The sequence below is a fragment of the Typopeltis vanoorti genome, chromosome 17, assembly GCF_054136105.1.
Source record: "Typopeltis vanoorti isolate ZY-2024b chromosome 17, IOZ_Tvanoo_1.0, whole genome shotgun sequence".
Lineage (NCBI taxonomy): Eukaryota > Metazoa > Arthropoda > Arachnida > Uropygi > Thelyphonidae > Typopeltis > Typopeltis vanoorti.
In genome coordinates, this window is record NC_143565.1 from 47,340,196 (window position 1) to 47,357,911 (window position 17,716).

The following is a 17,716-nucleotide window of genomic DNA, read 5'->3' on the forward strand; positions in this document are numbered from 1 at the left end:
TTATTGCACTGTGATTTTCGAATGCCGAATGCTCCGATTCCAACCTAATGCCAATCCCTCTCTAATAAATCTCTAATGCTCCTGGTTAATTAATAATTCCAGCGTTCGTCGCTTATATATCTGTTTTTCCCCCTAAACTGCTCACGTGATTTCTTTCTAAAACTCTTTTCAATAAACCTCACGTGGTGTTCCAAAATGTGCTCGCTCACTTATGTACGTTTCTATGACAACAAAACAAAATATAATAAAATTGAGCTATTGCATAACGTTAAACTTCTACAAACAGGAATAAATAGACAATATTTATATTTCAATTAATGTGCAGTTAAATTATCAAATACAAACTCTTATAATATTAACATAGTAATAAATAAAATAGCTTAATAATATTTAATACAGTCTTATCACTATTAATACATATATCTTTGATTAAATAATTAAATATTAGATAAAATTAATGGTAGTTATATGAATATTAAATTGTAAAATAAGTTGTTTACATTAAATAATATTTACAAGTCTAGCCTTTGTGATGGAAGATCATGTTGGATTCTGAAGCAAATAATAATTACTTTAATCTCTACATAATCAGAATCCAACAACAACCAGAAGGTACATACAAAAAATGATTGCTTTCTTCATACAGTTTAATAAAAATCGGATCATAGGGCGTAAAAATGTGGACAGAGATGTATGGACATTGACAAAATATAAGCCTACCTACATACAATGAAAGAGAAGGGTATGCATGCCATCTAATCACGTGCCGATAACACTTCATAATTCTGAATATTGATTAATACATTTCACATTGCTTTAACAATAACTTAGGCTTATGACAATGTAAAGAAAATATGCATTTATATCTAATGAATTAAACATATTGACAATAAATACTTCCAATCCATATTTTAATGACTTATGATTTAATTAAATCCAAATCCACATATATACACACTTTGAAAAAACGATAAATTCTTTACAAAAACACAAAAAAATATATAAAATGATGGTAAAGGAGTCACACCATGTCTGGCTGCCTGATGAATGATGCAACAACTGAACAGGACAAAACTTGTAAGTCAGTATATCGCAGTGATAGATGGCTTGGAAATAGGATGTTTATTTCATTTTCTTATTACTTATTATTACTAAAACAGTTGATAGTGTTTGTTTCTTTATTGCATGTTTGTTTGGTATCGCTGTACTTAATCAAATTGTATTCTGTTGAAAATTTTTTCACTTGGTTATATTATAAATTAAAGATACCATAGAGATTATATTTGTTTACTCCATTATCCAAGTGTAAGCAAACAAAGTTTGCACCTGAAGTATCTTTCAGGACTAGGGAAACTCGTGGCAAAGGTGGTATAACTTCTATATAAACTTCTCATCATGCAAGTGATGAGAAGTTATACCACCTTTGCCACGAGTTGTTCCAGTCCTGAAAGATACTTCAGGACTGGGGCAACATTTGGGCAAAATTTGTTTGCTTACACTTGGATAATGAATTAAACCAAGTATATTATTTCTTGGTATCTTTAAAATTGTATTCTATTAAGTTGAAATATACAACTTAGCGTAGATGTTAGATATGTGTTCATTTATTTAATTATTTTTTTAAGATGAGCCCTGGGTTGTGTGCTGGGAAAAAGTCATTGGCGTGCCATGTTTGACACACTTGCCAAGGGTTCCCCACCCCTGCTATAGGTGGTACACACATGGCCAAAGGTTGATGGTTAACATTTCAAAGGCTTTATCACTGGTGTATATTGCTTCTTCCACTTGTTGTGTGAGGACCCAAAGCAAATTTATGTGACATGGTGAATGATGGATTCCTATTTGAGAAATATATCCTAAGAATTCATTACCTCTTGCTGCTGGCCTCTGCTCTTTAATTTACTCTCTAATACCAGAAACGAAAAGCAGATATCATCATTGTAATTATTTAAAAAAATAAAATAAATAAATAAAAAAAAAAGGTCTATTTACCGCTATAGAAATGGTGTTTGCATTCAAAGGCTAGGCTGCTCAAAGAAAGACCATTCAAAGTTCCTCAACTACAAGAACTTGAATTTTTTTGGTTTCCCAAGTTAGTTGATCTCTGGGACAGGCAAGCTGGTTTTTCATCTCATAAAATCAAGAAAAGTGAGTGCAGAAGACATGCTATTTCAGACAATAATATATTATGTTAGGGGCATGAGATAGTGTCACTTGCTCTGTTCCCTCCCTTCACTGGAAGTTAGTGATAGTCTTGGGTCAGCCACCTCTGATTGGCCGTGGCAAAAGTTAACTTCCCTTTCCTCCCAGGCTCCAAAAATTAGGCTAAAATGGCCTCATCTACTTCCTGTGGAGGCTAAAATGCATTAACGGATTTATTATTATTATTACTAAACTCTTCATTAAAAAACATTGGAAGGGGGACTTGAAAAATACTTTCACACATCCTTTCCAGTATTTGCATTCATAAAATTAAATGATGTATATCACTCACCATGTTTTTACTGATCCCAAGTTGTAACTATATTAATATCTATTGAACATTTTAGCTGTCCATGCTCTAATTTGTATTATTTCTTCCATTGCAAGGACAGACCCTCTGTGATACAAAGTTTCCTTGTCTTCATTTTGTATCATTGATCTGTTGGCCTTATTTCTCTCCATTATTTGAAAATCACTTAAACTTCAACTCTTTGTCACCGGACTTTCGTTTTCTGCATTTCGAGTATTTAAATGAAGAAGTCTATCTCTTTAGTGATTTTAATGCTTAACTCTACTAATCCAATTGGAGGAGATGCCGAAGTATTTACTATAATCAGCAAGTTACTTCACAAAAATCCTGTTTGTTTATTAATTAATCAGAAGTGCAGAAACTTTTTCAAACATACCATTGACATCAGCTGTTCTCTAGGTAAATCAGATCATAAACTCATTGAGTCTCCTTCTAGATCAGCCATCCTTGGCCTTGTGTCCTTTGGTACTGCAACAGCATGAAGGTGGGACAGCTTTGAGAATTTATTCTCTTTTCATGATGATTATAATGTTTTCACAACCTAGTCCAAACACTTGCTCTGATTTGATCAAGTTACTAATCTTATTCGTGCTGGTTGGAACACTTCCATTAATTCAAAAATCCTGCCCATCCAGGCCTTCAGTTTTCAACAGTTATGTCTATGCTAGGTAATTATATGAGAAGTAGTATACCAAGACACCAGAAGTATTCTCATTTGGATTAAATTAGTTTAAATTCATATAAAATACCCATGTGTTTCACTGCTTTTTTTTACTCCATCACGTTGACTTAGTGGACCTACTTCTTTTTAATCTAATTAAAAATTCTGTCTGCATGGTGTATTATGGCTATCAGTTGCATGTGTTCTTCTGACTGTTTTGAAAGTGATAACATCTGCCATTTCCATATGAAAGATGCTAATTCACATTCAGTTGAAAAGTCTTTATAAAGATTAATTGCATCTGAGATATGATTTCATCTTGGGCATTGTCAAAATATGTAAACTAATTCCTAATATGTTCCTTAAAGGGTGTACAATATACTATACTAGTAATATGTGATTAAGTTTTAGCTCAATCAGTATGAACAATGTATTGGAAAAACCTGGTATTAAATCTTATCTGGGATGTGAAGAACCTTTAGAAGGGCACCCCTCCCCCCACCGTTCTGAAGGTGAACTAGCAAGCTTCATGTGGAGGTGAAAGGTCATTTTGTTCTGGTAAAGTAGGCAAACTAGCCTGCTGAAGAGGATGCACACACATGTAATTTACAGCCGTAGTACATAGATCTCATAGCTCTAGTGCTTTGGCCAGAATTCCAAACATCCCCAAAATTAAGTTTATATTTGTCATCTTTGGGAGATCTTTTTTTCTACCATTCTGTTTAAGAACCTTACCACCTTAGATTAGCTCTGCTCACACGTTCTTGAATTCTAACAATGTTACTTTCCTTCTTATTATTTTCATTTTTCATGTGATTCTGCCATTTATGCTGTCTGTTCATTCTTGTAATTTTTCTCAGAAATATTTGTCTCTAATTTTTAAATCAACCGTTTTATTTCCAGTTCATCTCTCAGGATCTGTGTGTTTTCATCTTTTGCCTAACATAATTGTTAAACTCAATAGCTTGTCACAGCCAAGTAACTCATATTCTTGCATATCTCTGCTACTACAAGACAATCTTATCTGCATAGACTATGCAGATAAGTTTAATCTTGCCACTTCTGCATGAGACCAACCTAACTTACCTTCTGTTGAAAATTGAAAATTTAAAGGTGCTTTGGGTTGTAGTGAAAATAGATATTTCTAGCAAGGATGTTGTTGTTGTTACCAACAGCTACAGAAGCTCTCTCAGAATATCCATAAGTTGAAAATTCGTTTGAAAACTATCTTGTATAATACTGATTTATAATTTTTGCTTATTTTTTTATCCATATTAATTCATTCACCTAGTTCCCTACCATACCAGCCTTGCTTTTTCTGTTATCTATTTCCATATTTAATTTGCCATCTTCATTAAAAAATGTTCCTAAATAGCTGTGACATGTTATTTGTTTTATAGGTCCTTCATCCCTTATTAACAGTACAAAAAATCTGAGAGTCACTGTGGTTAAAAATATAATCTCCCACAAAATAAAACACTGAAAAATATCCAAAAATTAAAAAAATCCCAGAACTCCTCACAAGGGAAAAAACGTCCAAAGTTACTTCACTAACATCAGAGATCTTAATTCCAATATCAATGATGTGCACCACAACTTACCAGCTCCGATATACTGTTTACAACCGGTCCACAACTGGCACCCTCTACAACATCTCACCTCAACTTTCCTCGTTACATCTTCCATGGTGCTTTTGCAAGAAATATGGGACCCATGCTTTTGTCAAGTCTCACATACACAGGGTCTGTGGAGGCCAGTCAAGTGTGATGGCATTCATGTTCACAAACTATGCAGTTACAAGAGCCACCTTATGACACGGTGCATTGTTTTGCTGAAAGAGACAAAGTTCAGTTCCATAAAAATGCCACAAAGTTGGAAGCAATGCATTGTCCAGAATGTTCAGATACCTCTCGAAGTTCAATGTTCATTGGCATCACAAATAGTTGCACTGACTTGGGATCATCATATTCCTCCAGTTCATACTGGCTACATACACATGACTGACTCGTTATATAGCACAATGCACCTTGCACACTCGTGTGCAGTGTATTTTCCCTATATTCTCTAGGAGTCTGCTAACTTATTAGCTGAGAATTTTTTTTAGATAATTTTTCTTTCCATGGACTGTTTTAATTTTGTGCCCACTACAAAGTTTTTATTTCTGTATTTACAGACAACTACTTAACTGAGTCAACCACCGTTTATTTTAGATTTTGCCACTCAGTATCCAAGGTCTAGTACTTGTTTTTTACTCTGCTTTTTAGGTCACCAGCAAGAACTAGCTTTTGTTTCAGTTGTCCTCTTTAATGACTTGATCACCCTCTAGAACAACTTTCTGTGAAATAGGCACATATCTCATTGTCCAATTTCTGCTTAGAATTGGCTCTGTTTCAAAAAGTTTATTTTCACATCCATTGTTAAATTCTATGGTGTGAAAAAAATGAGTCAAATAGTTGCACATTCAAAAAGAAAGTTTATCTAAATGTTTAGTGTTGAGTACCATAACAACCCACTCCTTTTATTTATCCCCAGTGCCTGAGTAAATCAGTCATTTACTTATCTTGTAAATTTATATTAAATGCTGTTTTTGATAATCATTTATAAGATAAGATCCCTTATAAGATCTTATAAATATTTTGAACATTTATAAGATGATATAGCCAAATGGAGTGTAATAGATAAATGAAATAAACAAAGAGTAATACTTATTGAGGAAAAATAATATGAAGGTTATTTTGGTTTTTATTATTATTAAAAGCGACTTCAAGGGAGTCAGGGACTTTTCGAGGGAGGCCATATACTATATGCACCAGCTATCATACTTATTCTTGCATTCATTCAGGCTGCTTGCACTCGCAACATCCAATGGCAATCAATTCCACTCATGCACCACCCCATGATAGCCCTCACTCCCTTCTTAGTGGCATTCATTCTCAGCTTCCAAGGACTCTTGTCCTTTTCCCACCTCTCTTAAATTGAAAAATTCCATCAACTGAAATCCTCTGACTGACCCTCTCAGAAGTTTGTAAGTCTCAATCATATCACACTTCTTTCTCCTGTTTGCTAGTGTCTGCAGTCTACAAATTCTCAATCTGTCTTCATAATCAGTATTCCACAAACCTGATATCATTTTTAACACACTCCTTTGCAATCTCTCCTGCTCCACTATATCAGAATCACAACAGACACCATGGAACCAGACCTGGACACAATAGTCCAAGTGAGGTTTTGCCTCTTTTCCTTGAAAAGAGTCAAAATGACATCCTTATCTTTACATGTTGATTACAATTATCTTTTGAGTTGTATTTGCAATCTTTGCTACATGGCCCCTGAACTTCAACTTCTTATCTACTAACACTGTAAGATCCTTAGCCTGATCAGTTTCTTCTAGCATAATCCCACCAATATAATATGGCATTGGATATTTAATCATGCCTATGCAAATGACTTTACATTTACTGACATCCATTTTCCCATGCCCACAATTCCTTCAAATCATTCTGCAAGTACTTCATCTGCATTCCTGATTACCCTACTTATCTTTGCATCATCAGCAAATAGCTGTATTCCACTTGTCAAATCCTTCCCAGTATCATTAATGTACAGATTGAATAACAGTGGACCAATCACCGATCTTTGTGGTACACTAGTAGTTACCTTAAATCTTGCAGACTGACATCTCCCGTATACCACTTTTTGATATCTGTCAGCCAGCCATCCTCTTATCCATGCTAATATTCTATAATCCAAACCCATATTCTCCAATTTATGCAACAGTCTACCATGCTGTATTCTGTCAAAAACCTTAGCAATATCCAAAAGTATCATGATGTATCCATTCCTCTTGTCTAGTTCAATGGTAACATTGTTATAGAATGTGAGCATGTTGCTAAAACATGACCTTCCCTTAGTAAACCCATGTTGCTCATTGCAAAGTAGAGATTCACTGTGAACCCATTTCTGAATGCAAGCCATAACCAATTTTTCCAAAATCTTCCACACCAATCCTGAGATACGAGTTGGTCGATTGTTGGATACATCAGTCTTTGCACCACCGTTGTGTAATGGAATTACCATACATTCTTTCCACTCCTGTGGAATCTTCCCTGTTCTGAGACTAAAATTATAGCCTGGTCAAAGGAACAGCCAGTTCAGCTGAACACCCATGCTGATATCCCATCAGTCCCTATTGCTGAATTCTTATTGAATTTGTGCCAAAGCTCTAATACCTCCTCTTCATACACCTGAGTTTCTTCTGAAGAGTTAGCAGTGAATTCAGTGTTCCGTACACCAGGTTGATAGCTTTTAGCAAAATGGGCATTCATTAGTTGAACAACCTCTTCTGCATCTGTAACCCTAAGTATTATTTTATAATCTGAATGTAAAAAATTAGAATATGACTGTGGAGTACAAATATGGAAAATGATTTGAAATTTAAGAAATGTGAATACATTGAATCATTATCATTAATGTCAGTTATAAAGTGAAAACAGTAGAAAAAGTTATTTTACCAAATTATATGAAGAAGAAATTAAAATAAATTAACATAATCAGTTTTTTCAAAATTTAAATATAAGAAATCATCTGGGATTGATGAAATTTATAATAAAATACTAAATATGGATGGAAGAAATGAACAAACACAAGAAACTTAAACTATTCTTTAAGAAAGTATAGATCTCCCCCACTGAATGATGGATAAACATTACAGTACCAGTATCGAAAGAAGCGAAAAATGGGAACTTTTGAGGAATAAATCTAAATTCTTCCCCCAGGGTGATCTTCCTTATTATCTCATTGTTCATGCCTCTAATATATGTTTATTATTTTATTATTTAGTATCATATTCCTGTATTGTCTTATAATAATTCAGCCTTAAATTTATTTCCTTAGACTTCTTCACTTTCTTTATTTACCTTATTTATATTTTGTTGTTGGAGGGTCAAGTTTCTTGTAATCGTCTGAGCACTTCCAAAGTTTGCAGATGTTAAATTCTTGCAAGTGTTTCATCATCATCAAATTCCTACCATATACCCTCAAGGGGTGTACAGGATATGATGGTACTACATGAAAAATTTACATTCTTAACTTCCTATCTACAATTTTCCTCCAAATCAGTCTCTTACTTGTCAAAACTCCAACATTATCAGCTCTTATATTTCTATCGTCTAAGGCACTTTGTACCATATCAATCCACGTATATCTTGGTCTTCCTCTGGGTCATTTTCCTGCCAGCCTGGCAGAGAACACTTGTTTTGCTAATCTTTCCTTGCCCATTCTGTTCAAGTGACCATACATCTGAGATTAGTTCTGCTAACGCATTCTTGGATGTTGACAGTGTCGTTCTTTCCTATTATCCTTATTTTTAATATATTGCCATTGATGCCATCTGTTCACTCCTCTAATCTTTCTAAGGATTCTCATATCTGCAGTCTCTAGACTTTGGTCAAGTGTTTTACTTCTGACCCAACTCTCAGATCCATAAGTTAAAACTGGTTTGAATACTATCTTGTATACAGCTAATTTAGTGTTCCGACTAATTTCTCTCTTATTCCATATCAGTTTATTAAGTTGACTTCCTACCATACCAGCTTTGTTGATTCTGTTGTATATTTCCATATTTAATTTACCATGTTGGCTGAGTGGTCAGTGTATCCGCGCTCCACCCAAAAGGCTGCTGGTTCAAATTCTGCCGGAGATATGGATGTTTGTGATTGTCTGTGAAAATACTAGTGATGATGGTGGGCGGTGATGGTGCTGGTGTAGATGATGATAGTTGGTGGATTAAGAAGTGGAGACAGAGTTGTAGAGTGGCCTCCCTCAACGAGTCATTGAATTCCCTGGAGGTGTCATGTAATAATAATAATAATCTGCACTAAAAATTGTGCCTGAATAGCTGAAATGTTTTACTTGTTACACAGGTTCTCTGTTCACAATGCAGTTGACATTTTCAACGATTCTGCGTATTTTCATTGTCTTTGTCTTTTTATTGCCGACCTTCATACCATATCTATTACAACAGTTATTCACTTTAGTCAGGAAATCTTGCAGACTTATAGCGGATTTATTTAGAAGTATAACATTGTCTGCATAAAGCAAAGAGCTGACATTAACATCTCCAATTTTGATATGTTTAATACCATTTTCCTTCATAATGTAATCCATATAGATGATTAATAACAGAGAGGATAATGTACATCCTTGTCTCACACCAGATTTAACATTAAACCATCTTCCTGTACTTCTTTCAATTCTAACTGCTGACTTACACCTCAAATAAAGACTAAGTATTGCTTGATATAATGCCCCATTGACACCATATAACTAGCTTATTGAATAGCTTCTCTCTCTTGGCACCTCGTCATATGCCTTTTCCAGATCGACAAAACTTAAATACAGCTCTTTGATATATTCCCATGATTTCTCAGCTATTTGTCTTAAAGTGAAGATCTGATCCTGATAGCCTGTATTTGGCCTGAATCCAGTTTGTTCTCAATCAGACTTTTCTTCCACAATTCTTCTCAATTGTTTATCAAGTATACTTGCATAAATCTTACGAGGAACACTCAGTAGGGAAAACTTCTGTAATTCTCGCATTCAGTTTTATTTCCCTTTTTATAAATGGGCACTATTAGAGCTCTACTCCAATCATTGGGAATTCATCCCTCTTCCAGACTTTCTGAACTATGCAGTGCAGCCACTGTAAGACTTTTATACCACCATACTTCAGCATTTCTGGTCGAATATAATCTACTCCTGCTGCCTTTCCACATTTCAAGCCTTTGATGGCTTATTCTACTTCAAGTATGGATATGTATTCCTGACTGTATGGCTGTTGAGTGTTTTTTACCACTATGTTATCACTGCCTGTTTCATTTAGCAATTTTTCGAAGTAATTACTCCATACTTCAATCATATCTTTTTCTCCCATTTTCATGTCATCTTTATCATCTCTCTAACTCAACACTCTTTACTCCATTTCTAAGCTTCTTCCACAATCTCCAGAATATTTTGCCACCTTCTTGCCAAAGTCTTCCAGTGACGTTTGTTTAGCTAGTTTTACACAGTTTTTAGCTTTCTTACATTTGTCTCTATATTCTCTAAGAGCACAAGCAGACTTATTTGCCAGAAACTTTTGAATTGCTTTCTTCTTTTCCTTCACTGCCTCTTTATTTTCGTGTGTCCACCATGGAGTTCTGATTTTTCTATTCTTGCAGACAAGCTCACCACATGCCTCTCTGGCCGAATCAATCAAGGTTTTCTTCAAGGTTTGGTTGCTGTTCTCAAACTCTTTCATGTTTTCTTCAATAATATTTGTGTATTTTAGTCTACAGTTCACATCTGAAAGCTGCTCAACTTTTATTCACTTTAAAACTTTGTTACATGTTATTCTTTTCAATATGAAATTCAGTTTTATCCTGCTCAAGACTAAATAGTGATCACTTCCAATTTCAAATCCTCTGTACACTCTGGCGTCCTGCACCAGGGAGAAAATATCACTATCTACAATAACATAGTCAATGAGACTTTTCTTATTCCTTGCCTCTTCTCTCCATGTGAATTTGTGCACTTTTTTATGTTGGAACATGGTGTTAGTAATAACCAGTCTATGTCCTGAGCAGAAATCCAACAGATATTTGCCATTATTATTAGCTTTGCTCTTTTCTCCAAATGTTCCCAAAATATTTTTGTATGTCTGACAGTCATTTCCTACTCTGCTATTTAGATCCCCAACAAGGACTGACTTTTCCTTTTTCATTGTGTCAGCTGCTTTCTCTAAAGCCTCAAAAAAATTCCTCCATTCTATCCATTCCCCACATCACTCTACTTGAGACTGCCTGCCATTCAAGAAGATTAGCCTTGTATTTAGTGTTGAATACTATGGCTATCCTCTTCTTTTCCTTGATTGTCATCTGAATAAAACATCTTGTATTTATTGCTCAGAAAGATCTCACCAGTTTTGGTCTTTTTTGTTTCAGTCACCCCTATTATGTCGATCTGGTACTTATCTAATTCCTCAGCTAGCTCCATTTCATTGCCATTCAGGATTCTTATGTTGATAGTACCAATCTTTAACCCTGGTGATGTTGAGTTGCGGTGTGTTTTCAGATTTGTTCCAGTAGCTGACTTTTCACTGTTTACGCTGAAAACAACGGGGCCTTGTTTAACTGGTCGATGCCCCAGCCGGCATGAAATTATGTCATGTTGTATCTTCATTTTGTATTTTGGTTTAAGCCAATAAGAATACAATTTGATCAGCTAAATCCCAAATTGCCAGTCCATCCTCGTTCGTTCAGTATCCAGGTAGATACCCAACAGGGTGTACCATGAGAAGATGAGTATTGGATATTAGGTCAGAAACCCTGGTCAGTTCTCTGCATTCCTTTAAAGTATATGTGGAGGTCTCCTCTCAGTTATACAGCTTTGACCCTTAAGCACCCCTGCCAGTATTTCATATAGTTTTGTTCGTTATTTTATAATATATGATATATGTACGTCCTTTTTTTATTCTCCACATTTTTTGTATTGTGGTTTAAAAATTTTTTTTTTTTTTCAAATTTTTAGAAAATTGACAATCTTTTTTCTGAGTTTTCTGTTATTTCATTCTGTTCTTTTTCACTTTTATCATTTAATTCTGTTCTTTTTCACTTTTATCATTTAATTCTCTAGCCACTATTAATGAAATTCAAGACATCCAGAAGGCATGTAAATGAAGACCAAGAAAGAAAATGCATAGAAAATATTAAATACTTTGTTAGCAATTAGAGGAATTTTATTATATAGCATTAATTACACAGCAATGAAGATGGACCTGTTCATAATCAGTATATGTGACAGAAGGGAAAGGACAAAGGGTTCCTCCTTGACTGTTGTCTTATTCACATTTTTTAAGATGCTAATTGATATATGGAAATATACTCAACAATAAAATGTGTTTCAATAATGATAAAATTATGGTTAATAAAGCACGGAAGTGATATACCAAAGATTTTGGCAACCTGAGTTGAACCAGGTTGCCAAAATCCAGTGGTAGCTGAATGAAGGATAGCACTTTTACTCTCTAACATCTTATTTTGGGTTATTCACTTGATCAGCCAACTAACCAGACTGGCAAAAACTGTATGATATCACACTTCAGTGCATTGTAAGATTATTTAAGGCTTAGCCTGCCTATGACATTAATGTATGATATGTTTACAATCTTTTACGAATATTCTTCATATTAAAAGATGGGGAGGATTAAATGAGACTGCTCTTCAAATAGTTTATCTTCACTGTTTTACAATATTTAAGATAATAAATTGGTACAAAAAATATACATATGATATTTGTTTAGTTGAATAATTATCTGGTCTGCATATAGATTTGATAATTATTTAACTCAGAAGTTGTCACCACAATTGAATTACGTCTGATATAAAGTATTTCATTTTTTCATTCTGTAAAAATTGCTAAATGATTTCAAACATGTTAAATTTTTAATATAGCTATTTATAAATGAACATCTTAGAATGAAGTCAGTAGTTTGATTAAGTAAGGAAATGTAACATCAAAAAAGAGTAAATAAATAAATGTTTATATGATAAATTAATCCATAAGGTGATAGTCAGCCAGGTTGGCTGAGTGGTTAGCATATCTGCTCTCCAGCCAAGAGGCTGTAGATTTGAATCCTGCCAGGGTCATGGATGTTTGTGATTGTCCTACTGACTTGGTGTGGAAACAGCATCTGCAACCCTACCACTTGTAGCAAAAGGTTTCACTCCGAAAACGTTGTGTGGTACGGGAATGACCATATGTCCTCAAAATGACGTATATGAATTATGTATGATGCATATATAACTAACGCAAGATGATAAATCAATAAACACCTAATATGAATTATATATATTGCACCTATATAACTAACGCAAGATGATGATTCAATAAACACCTATAAACACAATTATTTTCTTGAGCAAGTGCATTTGTTAGAAAACACAACTTTTGTATTATAATCAGCAAAAATTCTGGCTAAAATTACAATAAATCTAGAATTGTCTAACATGGAATTAAAGTAGCCTCTGAATGACATGCATTTAATAAGCATATTAGACCATTAAGTCCTTTTACTGTTGCTGCACATTGCAATCTTTGTTTGTTAAACATTTTGATATTGTTAGAGTATTTAATTATTTAAAAAAAATTTTTTTAAAGCGCATTATTTTTTATTTAATTCTGATGAGTTCTCGTGGCATGTGGGAGTATGGAAATCCAACTGATTATTTGTAGTAGTCTCAATAATATCATTAATCAGAATCATTCATAAAACAGAATTATAATAATAATTTTTTTTAAATTTTCTCTTTACAGGCATTTTATTGTGCTTATTGCAACAGCATCTACCAAGGAACATCATTTAGAATGGTAATTTTTATTTTAAAACTTGACCTGAATAGTATCATTTAGTGCTGTTGTTTTTCTTTTGAAAATAAGTACTCTTAATAAAGTGTTATGAATCATTTCTCAGAGTATTTCTGTGATTTTTATTTCCTTATTTGTCTATAAATAATTTAAGCCAACAAAGTTGTGAGTTTCCTGCTATGCGATTATGAATGCTTTATTTCAAACTGCTTTCATATGAAAAATAAAGGTGAAAAGTCAGAAGTGCATGAGGTAGTGATGTGCTTTGGGCCAGTCAGTTTTTGGAAATGGTGACTTTCTTTATAAGAATCACATTCATATAAATTTCAGAATATACAGAATAACTTTATATCATGAGTAGGATAACATGAAATAGAAAAGGTTATAACAAGGTTATGGACATTCTTTATGAATGTTTGCATCTTACTACTATTCACCTTGTGAATAGTAGTAAGATGAGGTTGGAGTTTACTAAAATTTCGTATTGATTGCTTCTCAGGTTTAACATATTTTGGGGAAATTGTCATGTTTGAAGTTTCAACGCCGGAAGTTGATTAGTCTCAATCTTTCATTTAGATGGTCCAGAATTTTAAGGATTTGAGTATTCCCCTGGGTATTAGAGCAGAATTTCATGACAGTATGAATTTGAGGTTTGCAGAGGATCAGGTGAAAAATTGTGTCTGGAGTGGAATAGAAAGCTGTTTTTTTGGGGTGCCAAGTGATCTGTATTTATGCTGTAGCTTGTTTCCTTCAAGTATATCCATGAGCTGCAGTGCACCACTTGTCATCACACCACCATTTCCGAATTTCATAGTGCTGGTTGCACACTCTAGTAAGACATTCACTGAACATCTGCCACACCCATCGATCTGTTTGATAGAGGGTGTAGGTTGATTTGTTGCTCCATAACACAGCTTTCCAAGTTTCCACATCCCACTGTACATGCTCTTTGCATAACTGAAGATGATGTTGCATGTTTGTTCGGGTAATGTGGGGCTTGCATATTGCGGTCCTATCATGGAAAACATGTTGTGAGCCTTAATTCTGAATGTTTTATACAGGTCTGTGTTCCTGTTGATGTCCAGAATTCTGCACTCAAGTGTCGGTCAATGAATGGTAGTTTTTACATATTATCCCTCATGGTTTTCTATGGTTACATTTGATGAGTGTGGTGGGTCGTCCACTGTAGGTAGCACTTGCAGTTGACTTCCTGCACTTCCATCTCAATATGATATCACTGATTATTGACCTGGGATGGCCGAATTTGTCAACAATTTGCTGAAGCAAGTACATAGGCCTGCAACGTGGCATCCTATCACAATGCCTTTTTCAATCTGTCAGTTCTCTTCTACCAGCTATTTTAGCTGGACACAGTTGCACTGACTTAAGAGCATCACATTCCTCCTATTTATACCAGTTACAAACACGTGACTCATTACGCGGCACAGTGCACCTTATCCATCTATGTCTTTCCAAGCAATTCTTTGGGTGACCTAGCAGTGTGGAAGCAAATATCATATCAATAAGGCTGCATAGGCATTCTGACTAAAGACTTGCATAACAACCTTTGTATGTCCTTTTATTGAATCAAATATCTTGTATTTGTTTATATTAAATTTTAAATCTCATCTCCCTGTTTACTCATCCAATACTTTAAGATCATCCTGTAATGAACTGAAAAAAAAAAAAAAAAAAAAAGCTAATACCTTTTATTCCTGTATAGAGAGTAGACGAGGCTGTTTCAGCCCCAAGACTATCAGTAATTTAATCGGCATACTGTGAAGAGGTGGTTAAGTGCCACCTTCTCATGGTCCCTAGCCCTCACACAATATTTTTAATGTCTGAAAATAGTGTGGGTTCGACAGTCAATTTTCTTGAATTTACTGGACGAATTACCAATACTCGAGTTTCCAGGAGAAAAAACCCGTTGCCCATGCCAGAGAATGACTAACTCGGGAACGAGTTGAAAAAAGGCTTAGAAAATGTTCCTCTAGTCAACAACTAGATTTAAACCTAAGTCTTCCTTCATGCAGTCAACTGCCATGGAATGCAAATGGCACTTCCAGTGAGCTACACAGGCTTCTTTCTTCAGAACATTTAACTGTTAATATTTGAACCTAAACTACTCATAAATATATTAAATAAATAGGGTCCCAACTGAACCCTGTGGTATCCTAACAACAACCTAGCTCTTCAAATACTGGCCTCTGAACACTGCTTCCTTTCATCTGTTATTCAACCCCATTTCCATCTCAGTAGGTGAGCATCAATACATATTTAGTACATTTTAATCAGTAGGCTCTTATGTGAAATGTTATCAAATTCTCTGAAATCCTAATAAATCACATCATATTCCTACCTTGATCTCTTTCAACTTCATAAAAAGCAAGCACTATTTGTCATATCCTTATGTTTCCTTAATGAAACCATGCTGTGCAATGCTTAACAAGGTTCATGTTAAGAATAACCTGGAAATGATTCTAATTTTTCCATTACATTGTCTATAATACTAACAGAATTAATTAGTCAGTAATACTTTGTGATGAACCACCCTTATGAATAAGAGTAGTCCTTACAAACTTCCAGTCAGAAGGAACTAAACTATTCTCAGTCTTAGTGATTCATTGAATATGATCAAAAATGGATAAATTTATTCTGGCATACATCTGTTATATATGTTATATCATCCATGCCTCTAACCTTATAAATTGCCAAGTAATTTAAGATATCATAAATGTCTTCCTCTTGCATTATATTATTAGGTAAAATCTTGTCCTTCAAACCATTTTTCACATATACTATTCCAAAATTCTTATTAAATTCTTTTGCAACCACAGCCAGATTATTCAAAATTGTTCCACACAAACTGATTATGCTAAATTTGTTCCTATAATCCTTACCCCTCACCCTTTGTTAGATATCTCTAAAATCTTTCTGGATTAATATTAGCATTCCTAGCTAATATGAATTTTTATAGCAGTATTTAATTTAAAGTGCAACATATATAATAGTTTTATTTGGTTTTCTTAATTTTTAACATAGTTTTGTTAATGCTAGTTGTTACTTATATTTATGATACTCTGTAACTGATTCATGAGATTGATATTCTTTCTGTAGATTTTTCTTTTATGCATTTCTTTAAGAACTAAATTATTCATTAGCTAACTGTAGGTGTATTATGAAATTTATTCCCAGAAATGAACTTAATATGCATCATGTCCTTCGGACTATCCATTGTGCATTACGGATAGTTGCAGAAAGTTTTCCCAAAGTAAATTATATTAGACACATATATTATACTAAACTGCACTGGTTGCAAAGGATATATATGTGTGTGCGTGTGTGTGTGTGTGTGTACAAATAGCCTAGTCGTGAAGATACTTCATAAGCAAACTGTTTGCTGAGTCTTAGGTAAAGGATTAAAAAACAAGAATATACTTTTTTGTCTAACATATCATACTCTATTTCATTTTACAATTTAATCTCTTCTATTAAATAATGTCTCCTGATGTACACACAAGGAGGTGTTCAGGCTACTATGACAGCAATATATTATTAAGTTTGCATTTATTAATATTAATATCAAAAATTTTTTTCCAAATTAATCCATTACTTGTCAGCTCTCTAATATTACTCTAATATTGTTGTATCTGATAATTCGTTTGTTTAAGGCACTTCTGACTGAATTAATCTACCTTGGTATTTTACAAAGTCTTTTTCCTGCCATCTTGGCATCAAACACCTGTTTTGCTAACCTTTCCTCACCCATTCTGTTTAAGTGACCATACCAGCTTAGATTAGCTTGCTCACACACATTCTTGAATGTGAACAATGCCACATTCCTTTCTGTTATTTTCATTTTTAATATGATTCTGCTATTGATGCCATTTGTCCAGGCCTGCTAATTTTCCTCAGAATTTTCATATATATGTGGTCTCTAATCTTTGATAAGTGCCTTATTTCTAACCCAACTTTCAGATCTTATTCTATATAAATTTATTCAGCTGACTTACTAACATACCAGCTTTGCTTATTCTGTTTTCTATTTCCAGATTTAACTTATCATGTTCATTGAAAACTGTGCCTAAATAGCTGAAACATTTCACTTGTTCTGCAGGTTCCCCATTGAGAATGAAGCTGAG

General features: G+C 34.1%; 1 protein-coding gene across 2 annotated transcripts in view; it reads left to right on the plus strand.

Annotated features, from left to right (window-relative positions):
• hrg (poly(A) polymerase hiiragi) overlaps nt 1-17,716 on the plus strand; it is a 374,011-nt gene that overhangs the window by 256,351 nt on the left and 99,944 nt on the right. For both annotated transcript variants that reach the window (XM_090407503.1, XM_090407502.1), the window contains exon 13: nt 13,524-13,577. In XM_090407503.1, coding sequence (XP_090263629.1) covers nt 13,524-13,577 — 54 coding nt within the window. The remainder of the gene's footprint in view (nt 1-13,523; nt 13,578-17,716) is intronic.